The sequence below is a fragment of the Mesoplodon mirus genome (assembly GCF_964341445.2).
Source record: "Mesoplodon mirus genome assembly, chromosome: 10".
NCBI classification, from domain to species: domain Eukaryota; kingdom Metazoa; phylum Chordata; class Mammalia; order Artiodactyla; family Ziphiidae; genus Mesoplodon; species Mesoplodon mirus.
Window position 1 is genome coordinate 12,350,610 of NC_138986.1, and position 21,451 is coordinate 12,372,060.

The following is a 21,451-nucleotide window of genomic DNA, read 5'->3' on the forward strand; positions in this document are numbered from 1 at the left end:
GAGATGTACAATGAGATTAATGTTCTCATGCCTGCTAACACAACATCCATTCTGCAGCCCATGGATCAAGGTGTCATTTCAGCTTTCAAGTCTTATTAAGAAATATATTTCGTAAGGTTATAGCTGCAATAAAGAGTGCTTCTTCTGATGGATCCGGGCAAAGTAAATTGAAAACCTTCTGGAAAGGATTCACCATTCTTGATGCCATTGAGAAATTCATGATTCATGGGAAAGGGTCAAAATATCAACGTTAACAGGAGTTTGGAAGAAGCTGATTCCAACCCTCACGGTTGACTTCGAGGGGTTCAAGACTTCAGTGAGGAAGTAACTGCAGATGTGGTAGAAATAGCAAGAGAAGTAGAATTAGAAGTGGAGCCTGAAGATGTGACTGAATTGCTGCAATCTCATGATAAAATTTTAAAGGATGAGGAGTTGCTTCTTATGGATGAGCAAAGAAAGTGGTTTCTTGAGACAGAATTCTATCCTGGTGAAGATGCTGTGAAGACTGCTGAAATGACCACAAAGGATACAGAATAGTACATAAACGTGGTTGATAAGGCAGGGTTTTGGAGGACTGACTCCAATTTGAAAGTTCTACTATGGAAAAATGCTTTTAAACAGCACTGCATTCTACAGAGAAATTGTTTGTAAAAGGAAGAATCGATCCATGCAGCAAAAACTTCACTGTTGTCTTAAGGTATTACCATGGCCATCCCAAACTTCAGCACCACCACCCTGATCAGTCAGCAGCCATCAACAGTGAGGCAAGACCCTCCACCAGCAAAAAGATTACAAGTCGTCAAAGGCTCAGATGATGGTATTTTTTAGCAGTAAGTTTTAAAAACAAAGGTATGTATATTATTTATAGACTGAATGCTACTGCACACTAGTATAGTGTAAATATAACTTTAATATGTACTGGGAAAGCAAAAATTCATGTGACTCGCTTTATTGCAAAATTTGCTTTATTGTGGTGGTCTAGAACCAAACCCGAAACATCTGAGGTATGCCTGTACTCAGCACTACCCCTGGGTAAAGAAAGCAGCCACAAACAATTCGTATATGAATGGGCAGGGTGTGTTCCAACATAACATTTTTACAAAACCAGGTCAACCGGATATTGGGCAACTTTATTTCTCAATCCTACAAACATGCAACTTTGTTTACTTGTTTGTTTTTGGATAAACACGACACTCTCACATCCTGCAAAGTGTATTCAGGCCTTTCCTCATCTATGCACTGAGTAAGGCTCATTACCCAAAATTTAACAAAATGTTGTACTTCATGCTTGTTATTCCAAGCAAACTCTTCACTTCAAAACTTTTAATGCCTTTCCCAATTTGAGCAATATTAAATGAATTCTACCATGACCCTGGAAGAGTGCAACAAAAAAACCTGTGACCTGACAAACCCAAGAGAACCATTAAATTGGGGTAAAATCTTGCTCATTTACAGATTAATCTTATGCCTTCAAGGTTGATTCCATGTCCAATACGAATTAACCTTAAGTGTGAACCTAAAATATTAATCAATCCAATTCATTTTTCTCTACAATGGTCCTTCAGGGCCTTGAGAGTACTAGAGTTAGGATCCTTCAAATGTAAGAAATCAAGACAATCACAAAAGTTCCTGGATCCAACACAATCTTGGTACTTTCAATTCAAGATAGCATGCTGACCACCTTTTCCTTTTCTTCTTATTGGAAGGACAAAAAAGGAATAATTTTTTAAAGGTATTTAAAACTCACAATAAAAAGTAGAATGGGAATGAGCACAGAATAAGCAGACAAGAAAATTTCCAGAAAAGGGAAATGTGATAAGAGGACTGGTTAACTGATGAAACAAAGAGAAAACCACAAGCCCCAAAACACAGAGATACAGCCAAAGAGGGAAATAATTTGCCCTGCAAAAATCCAGTCTCACCATTCAAAATCAAGGTATTCAGGGCTTCCCTGGTGGCGCAGTGGTTGAGAGTCCGCCTGCCGATGCAGGGGACACGGGTTTGTGCCCCGGTCCGGGAAGATCCCACATGCAGCAGAGTGGCTGGGCCCATGAACCGTGACCGCTGAGCCTGCGCGTCCGGAGCCTGTGCTCCGCAGCGGGAGAGGCCACAACAGTGAGACGCCCACGTACCGCACAAAAAAAAAAAAAAAAAATTCAAGGTATTCAGAGGGCAAGACCAGCACAAGTGAACTAATGCCTCACCTACCGTTGTAAAATGTCACTGTCTAAAACTGACCATTAAAGAAACACATATAAAGTTATTGCTTAGTGATATGAAGGTTATCATCAGAAGTGTTATGAATTAAAACACTGTTCTTGGGCCTCCCTGGTGGCGCAGTGGTTGAGAGTCCGCCTGCCGATGCAGGGGATACGGGTTCGTGCCCCGGTCCGGGAGGATCCCATATGCCGCGGAGCGGCTGGGCCCGTGAGCCATGGCCGCTGAGCCTGCGCATCCGGAGCCTGTGCTCCGCAACGGGAGAGGCCACAACAGTGAGAGGCCCGCATACCGCAAAAAAAAAAAAAAAAAAAAAAAAAAAAAAACACTGTTCTTTTTTGAGATCCAGCATAGGTTGAGAAGAAAGAGCTTCCAATAAAATCTCTTCTGTACTTAAAAAGAAACTACATGCATATGTTATTCTGAAAAATGTAACAATTATATTTTAACACAATCTTGTTTTAACTCCACTCGCCAACCCTGGCCTTCTACAGTATCTCTCCCCCAAAGTTCATATGCTGAAGTCCCAATCCCTAACGTGACTGTGCAGTGACCACTGAACAATCAGGAGTTAGGGGTGATGACCCTCCACATAGTCAAAAATCCACATATAACTTATAGCCAGCCCTCCATATCTACGGTTCTGTATCCGTGGATTCAACCAACCATGGGTTGTTTAGTACTGTAGTATTTACCATTGAAAAAATTCCACATATAAGTGAACCCTCACAGTTCAAACCCGTGTTGTTCAAGGGTCAACTGTATTTGAAAATAGGGCCTTTATGGAGGTACTGTATTTAAGGTTAAATGAGGTCATAAGAGTGAAGGCCTTATCCAATAAAGTTACTGTCCTTCTAAGAAGAGATGCCAGAGAACTAGCTCCCTCTCACAGCCATGTGAAGACACACATAAGAAGGCTACAAGGCAACTAGGACCTGAGGGTGGCTGCTAGGAACTCCGAAAGACACCCAGCCCATAGCCAGCAAATAAAATGGAGACCTCAGTCCTACAATGGCAAGGAACTGTATTAAGCCAACAATTTGAATGAGCTGGGCAGAGGATCACAAATTTCAAATGAGAGCACAGCCTGCCTGGCTGACGCCTTGACTTCAGCCTAGTGAGCCAATCAGCAGAGGACCCAGCTAACCAGTGCCTGATCCTGACCCACAGAAGTTGTGAAATAAGTACATGGTGCTTAAGCCGCAAGCTAAGTTTGTGGCAATGTGTTACACAGAAACAGAAAATGAATAAAGTAGAAGAAAGCTGTGAACGATTTATCTTAGTTTTCTAACTTGACTGTATAGATTTTTCTACTTTTCATAAATATTTTTGCAAAAACCATTTTTATAATTCAAAGTATTTAACAGAAATTAAAATTTCAAAATAAAACAGTTCTCTGTCTTTTCCTAACTTTAAAAATAGAAATTCAGTATTTTGCATATAGGAATAAAAAGTAAATAAGAGGGCTTCCCTGGTGGTGCAGTGATAAAGAATCCACCTGCCAATGCAGGGGACACGGGTTTGAGCCCTGGTCCAGGAAGATCCCACGTGCCACGGAGCAACTAAGCCTGTGCGCCACAACTGCTGAGCCTGTGCTCTAGAGCCCGTGAGCCACAGAAGCTGAGCCCACGTGCCGCAACAAGAGAAGCCACAGCAATGAGAAGCCCGCGCACCACAACAAAGAGTAGCCCCCGCTGGCTGCAACTAGAGAAAGCCCTCGTGCAACAACGAAAACCCAACACAGCAAAATAAATAAATAAATAAATTTATATTTTAAAAAAAGTAAATAAGAGACTTGTTTCACTGATAGTCATTTTAAAGAGCATAATATTCACCAACTTTAATACCTGAGAACCAATACACCTCATTACAAATTTTACCTCAACAGCTCAAAAACTAGGTATTCTAGTATTCTATATCCAAAACTTCTCACTCCCTAACATGAGTTCTCCTTTCTTTACATAGCACAATCCTCCATATTACTTTTGGTTTGGAATACAATATAAACTATCTGATAATACGAGCATGTAACAAAGTGACATATAAAATCAGACTCACAGGACATGACAAAATGTGACCAGAGAACGTTAACATTAGACTAACAGTAGTAGATCCAACATTAAGGAAAGCACATTCTAAAAGAATAATGTGACCAATATCGACATTTTCCTAAGGTTTTCTTTTTTTTTTTTTTTTTTGCGGTATGCGGGCCTCTCACTGTTGTGGCCTCTCCCGTTGCGGAACACAGGCTCCGGACGCGCAGGCCCAGCAGCCATGGCTCACGGGCCCAGCCGCTCCGCGGCATGTGGGATCTTCCCGGACCAGGGCATGAACCCGTGTCCCCTGCATCGGCAGGTGGACTCTCAACCACTGCGCCACCAGGGAAGCCCTTCTAAGATTTTTAAAGTAAATTTCTTCGTAAAAAGTATTTGAAACAAAGCTCTTTATAAACTTGGGTTAACTTCTACTGAACTAGCAATATTCTTGAGCAATCAGAATGTTTAAAGAGCAAAGGCTAAATAAAAGATACATCACAGATATTCTGTGAGGACCACCAGATCAGGCTTTTAACAAAGGCAGAACTCCCAATTTTACACTAAATTTTGTGCCAGCATGAAAACTTCAGAACAAAGTTTCGAATGCATCTTTGGGGGGGGGGGGCATAAATAATTGCAAACACCAAAGCACAAAACCTGAAATGTTACATAATACCTAAAAACCAGTGAGAGAACATTAAAAAAATCACCTTAAAAAAAACTTATAACTTTTTTCTGATTATAAAAATATTTTACTATGGAAAAACTGGAAAATGCAAAAAAAAAGCATGAAGACGGCAGAAAATGCAAATCATCTATAATCCAGCAATTCATCACTCACTCCAAATATACTCAATTAGTACGAGGCACTATGGATCCAATAGAACAGGTAGACAGTCTCTGTTCTCATGGAACTAATAGGCTGCTTTTGGCGATGGACAACATTCTAATAAATAGAAACACTTTGCAGAGTACAGTTAAGCACATAATGAAGGTAATAATGTGATATGGTGAAGAGCATGCAAAATTGTACATCTTTTTCAGAATCTCAAATCTAGAATCCCTTTGTTTTTTTTAAAAGGACGGCAGCTTCTCTAATTTTTCTGTTTTTAATTTATTCACTTTATTTTTGGCTATGTTGGGTCTTCGTTGGTGCCCATGGGCTTTCTCTAGTTGTGGCAAGCAGGGGCTACTGTCCTTGTGGTGCATGGGCTTCTCATTGCGGTGGCTTCTCCTGTTGCAGAGCACGGGCTCTAGGCGTGCGGGCCTCACTAGTTGTGGCACGTGGGCTCAGTAGTTGTGGCTCCAGGCTTAGTTACTGCGCGGCATGTGGGATCTTCCCAGGCCAAGGCTCAAACCCGTGTCCCCTGCATTGGCAGGCGGACTCTTAACCACTGCGCCACCAGAGAAGCCCCAGAATCCCTTTTTAAAAAATGTAAGATATTACAGAAGGAAATGATGCCTATTTTTTTAAAATTATAAATCTGAATTATGCAAACATCTGTCCAGTAAGATCAGATCTATATACCAAGCTTTGGCGAGGGGTGGGTTAGAGATCCTCTAATTAAAAAAAAAAACACAAAATGAAAAACAAAAAGCCAGAATTTGATATATATAAAGGTGCTAACAAGATTATTATGACAAATACAAATGTTTATGTCCTTCATAAATTATCTTTTGCTATGGGCTATAAGCAGTTTCACATAAATAATTAACCTTTTATATTATTAAGCAGAATATGCCATTTCTCAAGCATGGCAGACATCTAAGGTTAATATTACAGTTTTAAATACTGTCAAAAAGGAAGCTATTTTAGAATCTAAGTTATAGCTTAAAACTGTTAGTAACAAAGAAAAACTATCATCTCTCCCTCCCAGAATATTACCATTTAAAGAACTAAATTTAGGCCACAAGAACTTATTTGCATGGTCCTTTAATCCAACATCCAAATTTATACAACCTTCCCAAGTCCCTGGAAAAGGCGGGTTAAAAAATACTCTTAAAAAAAGGTACATAGGAGTTACAGTCAGTCAAGATGGGAGTAAGCAACTGTAGCCTCCCTCTCTCACACTGACTACAAGTAAACCCTACTGACTACATATAAAAAACGACTACCTGAGGACTCTGTAAAAGGGAACACCAAGCCCACTGGAGTCAAACTTGAATAATGACCAGTTACAGCAGGGCGGAGAGCTGTGTGTGGATGTTAAGGTAAAAAATTTCGCAGTGTTTTGCGTTCCTCTCTTATTTCCAGGCTTTTATCCCAGAGCCCGCATTATTAAATGGTGCAGCCAATACCAGAATTAAAAACACAACACTAGGGGAAACCCCCTTCATCTAGTCAGAAGACTAGGTAAAAGGAATCGTCCACACTACTGGGGAAGCAGGGGTGAGGGAAAAAACAACTCCTCCCCCTTTTCTTCCCAGGCCCTGCTAAGGTTAAAGGACAGCCACTGTTGCCACCCCAGCACCAAACACGCCAAGAGAAAAGCCGTCTCCAGACAGGAAAAGGGCCCCTACTACCCAAAATACCATTTTCTTCTCTCTCTTGCCACTTCACTCTGAAGGCTAAACCTGGAGAGAAACCTGACGTTTTGGCCAGAGAACAAGGAAAAGGATGCCCTGGGATCTGGAGAGAGTATGGGAACCCCAGAGAGAGACAGAGAGGAGCCCAACGTAAGTCCTGGGCTTGTCCTAAAATTGTGTCTGTGTGAAACAGACCCAAAGAAGCCCAGCAGAGGCCTTGAGAACTAGTATCTATGTAAACCATTACCCAATACCTAGACAACTGAGTGGAACATATGCTGGGCACACCTAAACAGCAAAAGAAATGCTTTGAAAACTGAACTGACACTGGAACCACCCAAAAAGGCAAGACAGAACTTGCATCCTGAACCAAACCAAGTTGAATACCTGCTAAACAAAAACAACATTCTTCAGAGGACTTTAATAAAACACTACAATACAATATTGAAAATGTCTAGCATACAAGCCAAACTTACTTGACATACCAAAACACACACACACACACACACACACACACTCTCTCTCTCTCTCTCTCTCTCTCTCTCTCTCTCACTGCCCTGGAAAATCTGTCCACACTACACTGATCAAGGGAAAAAATAATCAACAGATGCCAACCCCAAAATGACGCTGATGTTGGAATTATCAGTCAAGGACTTTAAAGAAATTATAATCATTCTAAATAAGGGAAAGGAGAAAACTCTTGAAATAAATGCAAAGACAGAAGTTTTCAGCACAGAATGAGAAACTACAAAAAAGAACCAAATGGAAATTTTAGAACTGAAAACTACAGTGTCTGGAAGAAAAAGACAGTATGGCACTATATATAAGAGCTATAAAATTTCACCAGTGACTTTACACATTTTAAGAAGCAAAAGGCGGGCTTTCCCTGGTGGCGCAGTGGTTGAGAATCTGCCTGCCAATGCAGGGGACACGGGTTCGAGCCCTGGTCTGGGAAGATCTCACATGCCGCGGAGCAACTAGGCCCGTGAGCCACAACTACTGAGCCTGCGCGTCTGGAGCCTGTGCTTTGCAACAAGAGAGGCCGCGATAGTGAGAGGCCCGCACACCACGATGAGGAGCGGCCCCCGCTTTCTGCAACTGGAGAAAGCCCTCACGCAGAAACGAAGAACCAACACAGCCATAAATAAATAAATAAATAAATAAATAAAATTTTTTAAAAAAAGAAGCAAAAGGCCATAATCATGATTATTTTTACATCAACATTTTATATGGCAGTTAAAAAAAATGTCCAGGAAGAGAGATTTAGTATGGTATATTAAGAGATAGAAACCTGATATACACATTATTAATGCAGAAATATGGAAATGTCTAATGTTACATGACAAATAGAAAATATTTGCAATAACTGCAACTTCATAAATATACGAATTAAATGCAAAAACTTCCTTGCACATATTAGTTATTCAAACATAAACTGATTTAACTTTGATAAATTAGCTTACTAGGTTCCAAAGATAATCAGGTAACCAAATACAGCTAGAAAAATAAATCTATCCAGCTTCTTCATATCTAAATTCACCTGAATGCAACAGATCTATTGTGCTCAAAGGAGCAGAACGCCAAAGCCAGAGTGATGAGATACATTTCTTTACTCCCATCCCCCCCAAACTTTACTTTTAATAATCTCTGCAACCCTGTATCTATAATCCTATGCCAATATTCATGGAAATAAAGAACTATTTCAAAGGAGCAGAATGTCTCATTCTGAAATAATCTCAATATAACTTGTAATTGACGTACAACAATCACCCTTGTGTACTTACTTTCAAATTTACTTTGAGAGTTAATCATAAGCACTCACGCAATAATCTTACTCAAATCAATCAAGTTTTATTTTCAAGGTAAAACCAACTAAAAACAAAACAAAACCAACTAAAAACAAATAGAACAAAAAGAACTGGGAAATACAAAGCCAAACTGAAGTGATTAACAGGTCAAAGCTAGTCGGTGACTTAAATCAAACCAACATCCACTGATTAGCTACTGTAGATATGCACAATACATTAAGCCCTTCAGGGGATAAAAGCTAACATAAAGACCTTCACTTCAACTATCTAACAATCTACTGAAGTGGAAGGGGAGGGTCCTAGACACATCATTGCTCTAATACAGCAGATTCTCCACATTGTGAGATTTACCACTGTCAGCTGTGACAATTCACTAATGATACCAAAGGTCTCTAAAATGTAATCACAGGTAATTTTTTGGAGATACTAATCCGAAGTATGTATATTAAAAAGCTGGTGTATGGGGAAACAATTTACTTAACCATTAGTGACTGAGCATCTTTTTCTTCCCACACGTTCCCATACGCATTTAACAAAGGAATAACATACCAAACTAGTATTTAAAAATGGGGGATCCATGAGGACCTTAAGACTTTGCCTCATGAAAACAAGAACACGGGGCATAATTTAGTGCCAAAATAAAAAATGCTACTGGGGAAGGTATTCAGACAAATGAAATGTAGTTAGAAACAACAAATAAAAGGTTTAATAAAGAAAGTGGAAGTGAAATGGACTGACTGGAAAAAGAGAGCATTCCTGTTACAGCTGTGATTCTGCTTCTGCACTATTTACATATATAGCATACTCATCAATAAATCTCTTGCCAAGCAGTAATTTTCACAAAGGATTGGAGAAGCGGCTATTTCCTAATGGGAATGCATTAATATCTCAACAGACTGCTGTGCTTTCCTACTGGAGTATCACTAAGTACCAAAAACAAGACACAAAGATGGGAACACATAGTGTATAGCTTTGCATATAGTAAATCTTCCTATTTCACAGCATTTCCAAATATGCAATGCATATGACAAACATTGATAATATTTATTTATAAATATTTATAAATAACTTATTTATAAAATAGTCTTATAAAAGGCACTAAATCCACAGTTAAGAAATCTGCACAGTTGAAGGCAAAGGAATCTTAATGGTTTTTCAAAACACGAAGTGGTTCAAACAGAACAGTTGTTCAAAGAGATTAACCTAGTAAAAATTAATCTAGTAATCTTAAAAAATGTAGTTCTACTGTATGAACAAGAGAGAACAGAAAATGATAAATTAAAACTGACTATAACAAACCAAGTGGGGAGTTATGAAGACATGGACCAAAGTATTCGTACTAAGAAATAAAAGGGAAGGGAAGGATGAAAAACATATTTTTAAAAATAATTTACTGGATTTCATGACTGAAAAGATACAAATAAAAGAGAGGCACTTAGGAAAATTCCAAGTTTTCAGGTCTGAGTGTTTGGGAACACACTTTTACTACTGGCATAAAGAGGAAGTCTAAAAGTAAGTTTGTAGAAGAAAGACAAGTTTAGATTGGGGTGATAACAATGCCATTTTATGTACACATAATACCTAGAAGATATGGGACTGAATCCCGGAAGAGAAAAGCAAAATTACAGTCTTTCCCGAAGAGCTAAGAGTTGAAGAGATGAAGAATAAAATACTGAAGACTAAATATCAGAGAGAGAATAAGTAGACCAAAAGACTAGCAGGCCTTACAGTAAAATCATTTCAGAAATATAAGCAACAAATGCAAAAACTAAAAAAAAGAGATAGGCAGTAGCATAATAAAGAAGAAAGATAAAAATAAGTATTACGGGCTTCCCTGGTGGCACAGTGGTTAAGAATCCACCTGCCAATGCAGGGGACACGGATTCGAGCCCTGGTCCACGAAGATCCCACACACCGCAGAGCAACTAAGCCTGTGCACCACAACTACTGAGCCTGCGCTCTAGAGCCTGCTCGCCACAACTACTGAAGCCTGCGTGCCTAGAGCCCGTGCTCTGCAGCAAGAGAAGCCACTGCAATGAGAAGCCCGTGCACTGCAACGAAGAGTAGCCCCCGCCCGCCTCAACTAGAGAAAGCCCGCGCGCAGCAATGAAGACCCAATGCAGCCATAAATAAATAAATAAATATTAAAAAATCTTTAAAAATAAATATTACTTTTCATCTCTATGGCACTCTGTCAACTATTAAGCACTATCATATTATACATGCTATATCACTTTTACCTTCAGGATGGCCCAGTAAGATTAGTATTTATTATTCTCATTTTACAGATATATAAACTTAGGGTAAATGACCTAACTAAATTCAAACTGGTGTTAAGCTACAGAGCCATGTCTCAAACCCAGTTCTTCTGGCTACCCCAACACTCAGTTTCCAAAAACAAAGCAAAGTCCTCCAAGTAGCATCCAACTAAACATACACAAATGAGTCACTGAGTAAGATGGTAGATGACCGTGGAGACAACCATGTAATAGCATCAACCTAACTAATAATAATAACCAAGAAGATTTAAAGACAACAGATTATGAAGCTTATATGCCTACTGATCAAGTTTTAAGAGTCTTCCAACCCTTAACAAGGAAGCTCACTTTCTCTAAAGGATTTAATTCAAATAACATTAAAACAGACCAACTCCACCTTTCTCCCCAAAGCTAAGACACATAATATTTTGGGTTTGAGGGAAAGATTACAAAACTGGTTTGGTAACAGATGCTGAATGAAAAATTCCAAACACTGAAAACTCTCATTCGCTGCACCCTATCGACCGACTTCTCTCTTAAGAAACAACCACTGCTAAAAGGCTGGTAGACTACTTTTCAGAATTTCCTATATGCATCTATATGTGTGTTTGTGTGTGTATATATAAATGTAAATGTGTACACATATGTATATATGTGACATACATACTTTAAATACAATCTGGTGCAAAATTATACTCCTAGAAACTATTTAAAATTGATTATCTTAAAAGCCTTGCTGAATTTAGTAGAACACTGAAATTCTTATAAATGATGACCAAAAATAATACTGGTCCAAAATACATCATGCTCTGTATTTTGTTACTGTCTGATATTCAAAAGGTTTGTTCAACTTATAAATATTCCTCCAACTTGAAAAATATGTTGAATATAATACAGCACTTTCTTTACAGCTCATACTCTCCAAAACTTTTATCCATTATTAAAATGTTACAATATGAAAATACTTTCCAGGGCAAAAGAGCGATCCACAATGACAGTAAACGTTCCCAGTAGCAGCTTTAAAAAAAAAAAAAACAAACTACTTTTCTTAGTACTCTTTAGTTTTCTCTAGAAACTAAGAATATTAGAACTAGTATTCCTTAGCTTTCCAAGTATTTTATAAAATTATTTTACAATTTTATATATTAAAACCACCTTCTCTGAATATTTAAAATTTTATATATAACAACTTTTCTGAGTATTTCAAACCAGCCAATATTTTAAATATTTAAACCAATTCTGAGAGGTAGTCAGGGAAGGTATCACTATCCCTATTTTTATTTTTATTTATTTATTTATTTATTTATTTATTTTTTGCGGTACGTGGGCCTCTCACTGTTGTGGCCTCTCCCGTTGCGGAGCACAGGCTCTGGATGCGCAGGCTCAGTGGCCATGGCTCACGGGCCCAGCCTCTCCACGGCATATGGGATCCTCCCAGACCGGGGCATGAACCCATATCCCCTGCATCGGCAGGTGGACTCTCAACCACTGCGCCACCAGGGAGGCCCTATCCCTATTTTTAAAATGAGTAAACTGAAGCTAAGAAAAATTAATTAGAAAACTTATTCATTAGGGCTAATATTTCAGAGATCCTAAAAGTTATCTTGTCTAATCACATTTTATAAATGGTAAAACAACTACCTCCTTCCTTGCCAACTGTCACATCTTACTTTGAAAGCAACCACATTAATTTTGTAGCATTGTTGTGCCTTAAAATACCTGTACCAGGAACTTTCTAAACAGTAGTCTAAGAAAATTTAAAGGAAGCAGTTACAGAGTAGCCACCATTATTAAAATGAAAATTAGAAACATGCTAATGATACAGGCTTATAGAGTAACTATCCCTCTCCTACAAATAAGGTACAAGATAAGTAAAAAACGCTTTTTTTTACTTTTCTGCAGAGGGCTGGGTTGCTAGAAAACTGCTGGCTAAGTGGGTGTTATTGTACAATACCTCTTTGCCAAGGAATGTGTGTTTTCCTATGGCACCCTATTTCATGAGCAGGGAAGCATCAGCCTAGTAGTTTCTTCCTCATTCTGGTCCAGGGTTAGCATAAAGTGATATTAATTTACTAAGAATCACCAATTCCCACTCCTCTTCCACCTACAACATACATGAACACTACCGAAATCTCACTCAAAAAATTATACTGAAAAAGTGAAAACAATGAACTGAGACGCAGAGAATAGAAATTTCTTCTAACTTGGCTGCTAACTATATGCCTCTCATAAACTGTGATTCTTAACAAGTTTCATCACCTTTGGGACTTGATTCTTCATCTGTCTATTAAATGATATACTATCACAAGTGTTTCAGGTCTAAAATTTGTAATTTCCGGAAATCAAGTTTAAGCAGTAACAAGGAAGTAAACAAGAAACCCAATCATAGAACCTATGTCTACAAATGCTTAACGTGAGTGTAATGGTCTTTAGCTACCCCATTCTAAAATCAAAGAGAACAGAAATGATTCTCCATGAGAGAAAACAAAATGTATAAACAAACATGTACATATATAAAAATAAGTCTTCAGTTTAAATTTTCCCAGGAATCCAAACAACCACCTTCCTTTAATTTCAGTTCTTTCCTATGTTTTTTGTAACATTAAAATAAAAAGATGTGAATTTTACCTCCTCTTAATTTTAGAGGTACTAAATAACTGATAAGTAATCTATTAACAGTGAAATGGCCAAAATGAGAACAAGAGAAAGAATAATTCATTTGTCAATCCTCTTCATTACAAACCATATAAGCTGGAATTTCTCAAATAAATATGGATTCTATTTCTAATAATACAGTATTTAAATTCACCACAATTCCATGTTCACAATAAATTGGTTATTGCAGACAGAGTTATGATAAAAAAACTACGTGACCAAGAGGAGCTAAGAAAACACTCAATGATACAAGTCGGCTCAATGTTACGGAATTCTAATAAAGTTTCATTAAACAAAATTTAAATCTTTAATTTTATTCATAGACCGTGCAATTTACTACTTAACTTTTAATTGCATATGAGAACATCTGGCTGTATAAACAGAATTTAAAATCAGGCAAATTCCAAGCAGAGTTGCTTTAAAATGTCCTTACGTTCACAAATACAATATGATAAAAAGGGTCAATCCTTATCTAAAACAACAAAGAAAAAAAAACTGAGTAAGATAAAAGATTTTGCCCCAAGCCTTTTTCTCTTCTTTTTCTACATCATCTCCCCCTAATCTCCATCTCTAACCTATTCTCTAAGTGCTTGACCTATATCCAGCTGGTTGTCTCCACCCTGATGTCCCACAGACACCAAATCTTCAAGATGCTCAAAACTACAACTGTATTCAACAAACTAGTTACACTGTCTTTGGGTGGTTGAGATATGGGTGATTTCAATCCTCCTTCCACACTCTTTTATTCTAGGTGGAAAAAATGATCCCTCATCCAACCCACCAAATTATCTTCCTCCTCCAGTGTTTTGCTCCTCCTGATCTGCCCTATTAATGACTGGTACCGTATCATTCTATATACACTGTCACTCAGCCACAGCCCCGTGGCTCCACCCTCCTCCTTATATCCAGCTCCCTAGTATTACTGAATTTAGTCTGCATTCATCTAGTCATCTCTTCCCCATTATTACTGTAGTTGAGCTCATCTTCTCTATAGTAATTTAACCTTCCTTCCCTCAATCTCACCCCTCACTGACCTGCCCTGTTCCGCAAAGATATTAATCATCATTCTAAAATACAAATTTAAAACTTGTGCTTTTATTAAAAACCCTTCAGAATCTCCATTCCCTTCTGATTAAAAATGAGGTCTTGTGCACAGTATACAAAGACCCTTCATCAGCAGACCCTGCCTAACCCTCCAGCAGTCCTCCCAGCCACCTCCCCTACCCAAAGTTGCCATTTCCTTGAAAATGACCTCTAGCCTTTGCCTCACACAATGTCTCCTCCATCGTACTGTGTACAACATGATATACACAGAAGAGTATACACATACTGTTTATAAACTGTCTACACCACTACTCTGTATCATAGTATTCATATCACGTGACCGTTTACCCTTTGTGGTAGTCCATTCCCAACCCCACCCCTATTAAAATATGAGCTGTCTGAGAAAAAGGACGTAGGTATCTGATTAACCTGGTAACCACTCTGCAGAATACAATGCCTGAGAGATGGCAAATACACATAAATAAGAAGGCTCAAAGGACCAGCCACTACTTTCCAGCATTCCTTCCAACCACTAGTTGCTATTACATTAGAACCTTCATGGGTTACTACTGCATTCCAGCAATTTGAAAACTGTATTATAGTTAAAATAGAATGAAAAAATTGTCTAACAATCTTGAGGGACTAGCAAAATAAAGGAAGCACTCGCAGAATTATTTGGAACCACTCTCTGTTAACAGCTCTAAGATGCCTGAGGTATCTAATCCTCTGATTTTGCAAATGAATCAAAGTACTGACTGGGAGATTTTGTACTAGGAATGATGTAGCAGCCTCTGGCCTACTCCTTTGGGATATCAATCCTCTTCAGCTAAGTTGGTCACAACCCTTGTTCTTGTAACTGCCACCAAAGCAGAGAGAGGCCTCTAAAAGAGGTTCTGAGTTCTCTGACAAAAGGGGAACAAGAATTTGGAAAATTCTGCCCAATAAGAGGAATTCCTATAAAAATAAAAACCACTTTTCTTGGTGTAGAAAAAAAAAAGCCAAACATGTTAATAATCCTTACAATAATCCTTACAATCCTTGCAGTCACTCGTATTTCAATAAAGCATTAAAGGGGGGGGGGGCACTAACTGGTTTATTAAATGCTTACAGAAAAACTACTCAAAGCTATAAGTCATTTCAGCAACTAACATACAACATGGTAAAAACTCATTTTGATGATTTTTACTCAAAGGTGTTGGTATTTAGCCAGGCACAAGATAGATAACCTGCACATAGTTTTTAAGCTTTTATTAGGTAAATGCATATTAGCATTATCAGGAGACTTTCTCCCTATTTCAAGAAAACTACACAAGCAACTAGTTTCACAGTGGTCCTTAACTTTGGGCAATACTTTAAAAAACATTCTCAGAGTTCCCTGGTGGCGCAGTGGTTAAGAATCCGCCTGCCAACGCAGGGAACACAGGTTCGATTCCTGGTCCAGGAAGATCCCACGTGCCGCAGAGCAACTAAGCCCGTGCGACAGAACTACTGAAGCCCGCACGCCTAGAGCCCGCGCTCCACAACAAGAGAAGCCACCACAAATGAGAAGCCTGTGCATTGCAATCAACAAAGAGTAGCCCCCACTCGCCACAACTAGAGAAAGCCCAAGCACAGCAACGAAGAACCAACGCAGCCAAAAATAATTAATAAATAAACAAATTAATTAATTTAAAAATTTTCATTCATTCATTAAAGCTGTAAAGGAAGATTAGTTGATTTACTATTATGTACACTGCTGAACAGCTTTTTAAGGATCTGTAATACATGTGTACTCATCACTAAATTAGGTCTGGGTTCTGTGCCCAATTAATGAGGTTTCTCTTCTCTTCCTTTAGTGAGTTAGTGTAGCTACACAATGAAAGTATCATGACTGGGAGACAGGAAGAAATGAACAAAGCTTTTAGAAGTTTGCTCTCTTTGCTGCATTTTTTATCAAGTTTTCAAGAAAGAATGCTCGCTCTGCAATTAATACGAAAAAAACTTTTAGTCGATCAGAAGTCACCGAATGTGGAAAAACAAGAAACGTTCATTTCCAGTACACACCCACACAAAAAAACTGAATGTAAACTCCAAGAGGACAGAGGTTTTGTGTGTGTGTGTGTTTTGTACACTTACATCTCTAGAGCCTAGGATAGTGTCTGCACGTCTGCACACGGTGGTAAGTGCTCAAAAAACATGTTGAATAAATATTTTCACTAAGGCAGCTTTTACAGTTATTTTGTTTCTGTTTTTGATGTTGAAAAGGCTTATAAAGCCTAAAAAAGAATATATCTTCCTGCTCAATTATAATTCTGATTTGCAAGTAGCACGCTATTAATCAACTTCTTAGGTTTCAGAGTGCAGTAAGGCCATAAGTGTATGGCCCATGGCCTATTTTTGTAGGCCCTCAAGCCAAGAATGGTCTTACATTTTAAAAGAACTGTGAGAAACCAACAAGATTATGCAAAAGAGACATAAGCGGCCCACAAAACCTAATATTTACCATCTGGCCCTCTACAGAAACTGTGAATGGAGATTCCATTCAAAAGAGAATGAAAGTTTTTTGAATATGTACTTTCACCTATGAATTGAATCTCTGCTACTAGAAACGTTTTTCACCCAAGACCTTCTCCATATCTAAACCTCTAAATTTTGGGTTCTATGATTTGAATAATACTAAGGAAATGGTTTTTTGTTTCATTTCTCTTTTTTTCACCAGAGCATAAGTGGTTATAATGCTGAGACTAATAAGAAGTAAAGGAGGATTAAAGTTAATTTATGTTTAATATTTTACATACTAAAACATCACAAAAACGGATGGAGGAAAAAACAAAGGAATACAAACAGAAAAAAAAAAAAGCCAAATTATATTTCAAAAGAATAGCAAGACTACATTAAGGGAGAAAAAACTAACAAAGCAATTTTGGAACACTGCATTTTGACTATATATCCTCAGGCTAAAAAAGATGAACTATAAACAAATACTAAATTCTAGTTAATAGGTTTGTTTTCAGACCTATGGTTTAGAATTCTGAAACTACTTTCTGCGTATTTTAGGACTGATAAAACAATAAGTAATTTTAGGATTGATAAAACAGTAAGTAAATATATTGTGGATAATGGGAACTAGTTTTCCCACTGTCAGAGAAAGGAACTACAGATTTGCAAAAGGGAAAGGCCAGAATGAACCCTATAGTGTTGGACTGTTATTAGAGATAGGATGAACTCATGGCTTTTTAGATAGGCAGATGGATAAACAACAAAAATTTGTGTTGTGTGTGTATGTATGTGTGTATATCTAACATAGATATACACACACACACACATACATATAAAAATGTTCAGACATATATCCAATTTCTAGCTCAATCTGTTAACAGATAACCACCAGAAGAAACTAGGGTTCCTCAGAGAAATAGCTGATTCCAGAGCTGGGGTGGGAATATCTTCTTATACAAGAAAGTAAGTACTCACAAAATGATAAGCACATGTCAAAATGACACAAGCGACAGCTCGAAGGAGCCCTGACATCAAAACACCCCAATGAATAAAAAAAGAATCCTTGAGTTCATACCAATATGCATAAATACATAAATGGGGAGAAGGAAAAGCTCTTATGGACTGCCAATAATAAATAAACAATAGACTTAGAAAATCTGACAACCATCTTAGTCCTGATTCAGGCAAGAACTAACTGGATGCTTTAAAAAAAAAAAAAACAGTGAAGTTTGATGTTAGGGCTCTGTGCTTCCACTGCAGGGGGCACAGGTTTGATCCCTGGTTGGGGAATTAAGACTGCAAGCCGCATGGCATGGCCAAAAATAAATTAATTAATTTTAAAAAAAGGTAACTGCCACAAGGGAAAAACAGTAATTTTAGAATGGAGAAACCTTGCAAAAAAGAGTTAACATTCCTACTAATGGGATAAATACACATCATGTGTTTCCTGAGGACAAAATATTCCTTCTGGATTATTCCTGCTAAAGAGGCATAACCTTAAACTAATCATAAGGCAACAGCAGAGAAATCCATATTGAGGGAATTCTAAAAATAACTGGCCTATTCTCATCAATCATCAAAGGTCACAAAAGACAAAGTAATAACCAACTGCTCCAGATTAAAGGACACTAGACAGACATGACAAGTGAATACAAGGTGTGATGTAGGATTTAGATTTACTCTTTATTCAGGACGTTACTGGTAGAGACAGTGAAATCTGAAGGTCTGCAGACAACTGCATTATATCAATATTAATTTCCTGATTTTGATAACTGTACTATGGTTACATAAGAGAATGTCCTTGTTTTCAGAAAATACAGTTATATTTAGAAGTAAAAGGCATTAATTGCAGTTTACTCTCCAAATGTTCAGAAAAAAAGTTTACATGTGTTGTTCACGTGTATGTAAAGAGAGAAAAAGAATAAGAAAGCAAATATGATTAAATTAACTAGATAGAGGAATCAGGATGAAGTGTACATAAAAATTATCACTCTTGCAACTTTTCTGTAAATCTGAAGTCATAAAAATAAAGTATAAAAAGTGGGAAAAATAGTTAATTTATATTTGGACATTATACCAGCAAAAAGAATTGTGAAAAATCGACTGATGGTTCTCCTTTATACAGATGGTTCTCCTTTACATCTCAACCAGGAGTTGAGAGCCTAGTCTCAGCTCTAACACAAAGCTGCTTTTCCTCGGTAAAATCACAATGGTAGGCCTCAGTTCCCCTGTTTGTAAAATGAAGATAGCACCTATCCTACTTTTCTCATAAATTAATCCTAAAGATCCACAGAAACATAATAATGGTTGGGGAAAAGAGGTGCATAAAACACTATATATTATAAAGTGGCTCACTTTTAACAATGTTTGGTAAATAAAAAATACTTCAAAATTACACAAGCCAGACATTTTTTTCACCATAGCAAGTGGCTGTTTTAGAAACTAGACATTTGCTATGTGTTTTGGTTTGCAAAAAATTTAACTTATTCAACATTCTTTTTACCATTTCAATAAATTCAAATACCTGTATCATTTTTTTAACCATAAAACTTTACAGTATCAAAAACATTACTAAAGAAAGTCATTAACCAGGACTCTGTCAACCTTTTTAAAAAAAATTAAGATACAGCTGACATACAACTTGTATTAGTTACAGGGGTACTGGTCCATCTTTTAGATACTGTGACCAAGATTAAAAAGATTATATCATTTCCCAAGTTCCCAAGATCATAAAATACATGATCCAAACTTTTCATCCTTCACTCACAAGCCCCAAGGTATTAAATCAAATTCAGAAAATTAGTGTTTATAGAAGAGAGAAAAAGAGAGACACCAAATTTTTTTCATGCACTCAAATCAAGGGAAAGTTTGTTTCAAAAATAAAAATATTCATTAATTTATCCTTCCAAATTCATAAGGGTTTGGTCACCACTTAAAAGTATTTTTTAATTGTTTACACGTGGAGACTAATTAATATCTCACAAAAGAAAACATCCTTAAAACTGTGTTCTCTAAAAACAGTTATGATTCCAAAATGCCAAATGGAGATTTAATACAACAGACAATTTAGTAGGGTAGCTTGTCTTATTTCCCCATTGTTGAAAATATAAGATCACATTCTTGTTTAAGAAGTCTACTTGCTCAATCTCACCCAGTTCCTAGCAAAGAAGCAAGCCCAGAGTCAGTAATGCCTGCCTAGCCTCACTAGCTCTGCAGCAAGGTCATTGCACACAAAGCTGATAACGTGAAAGAAAAAGGATTACAAGAACATAAGCTCAAAGAGGGTATGCTTTTTGCTTGTCTTGTTTACAACTGTATCCCAGCAGACAGAAAAATGGCTGGTGTATGGTAAGCATTCATTAAGTACTGGTTAAATGAATAAACAAATGAATGAAATCCTAAGTCTTTATAAAGTATACTAGTCAGCCTTTATAAAGTATACTAAGTTGCAGAATTATTTTAAAAACAAATTTGGCATACATTAAATTAATAGCCACAAACGTCTTTTAAAAACATGAACAAATAATCTATATTCCCCATTCTGACTAAACAGAGTAGTGTCAAAGTTCCTAACGTATTTCCTGACCTACAGTAGATACCGTAACATATTTACATACCCTTCCTTGACTTTAAAATATGGTGTATCAGAAACTGGCAAAGCAGAATTACAAAGACGAAATAAATGCATAAAATCAGAATCAGAAAGATCAAATGCATCGTGTTTACCATCAAACTTAAGATAGAACTAACTCAGACAAGGAATCAGAAGCTACAGAAACATTTCTCACCAGCATTTATTTCTCATAATAGTACCGCTAACAAAATCTGCTCCTCTATAATTAGAAAATCCAAAATTTGATTTAGTCTTGTTTTTCCATTACTACACAACATCTGTCAATGATCTGTTGTCATCTTATAGTTTGAAGAACTTCCTCAAAATATAAGATGTATTTTACTTCCTACCACCAAATTCAGAGATTTGCAATTTACTCATATTATATACATAAGTAATATTTCTTATACAAAAAACTACATGGAGCAGAATGCAAGCAAATGCACAAGAGTTTAGATATGATTTATACTCACTACTAAGCACAGTAACTTTTTTTCACTTAACCTATTTTTTGTGAAAAATACAACTTATTCCCTACATGTTCTCTTTAAGATTACCAACATACTCTAAGTGACAAACTTTATTCTGCTTCCCAAGTACTTCCCATATAATCAAGACATCATTTCACTACCAATTAACCCTAAGTATTTTCCAAAGGGCCTGCCTTACGTGGGTTATAATCATCTTACTATGCTTCTTGTGTCCATGCTGCTGGAAAAGCAGTCTGTACAAGCAGGAGGAGAGAGGCACAATCCTGAGAGAGAGGAGTAGAGAAAGATGTTGAGAAAACAAAACCAGATAAAATGAGTGCAGGAG

General features: G+C 37.3%; 1 protein-coding gene across 1 annotated transcript in view; it reads right to left on the minus strand.

Moving 5' to 3' along the window:
* Window positions 1–21,451, minus strand: part of SCAF8 (SR-related CTD associated factor 8) — an 81,016-nt gene that overhangs the window by 53,420 nt on the left and 6,145 nt on the right. Inside the window, 2 exon segments of the mRNA XM_082633583.1 lie at window positions 21,325–21,378; window positions 21,381–21,389. Coding sequence (XP_082489709.1) covers window positions 21,325–21,378; window positions 21,381–21,389 — 63 coding nt within the window.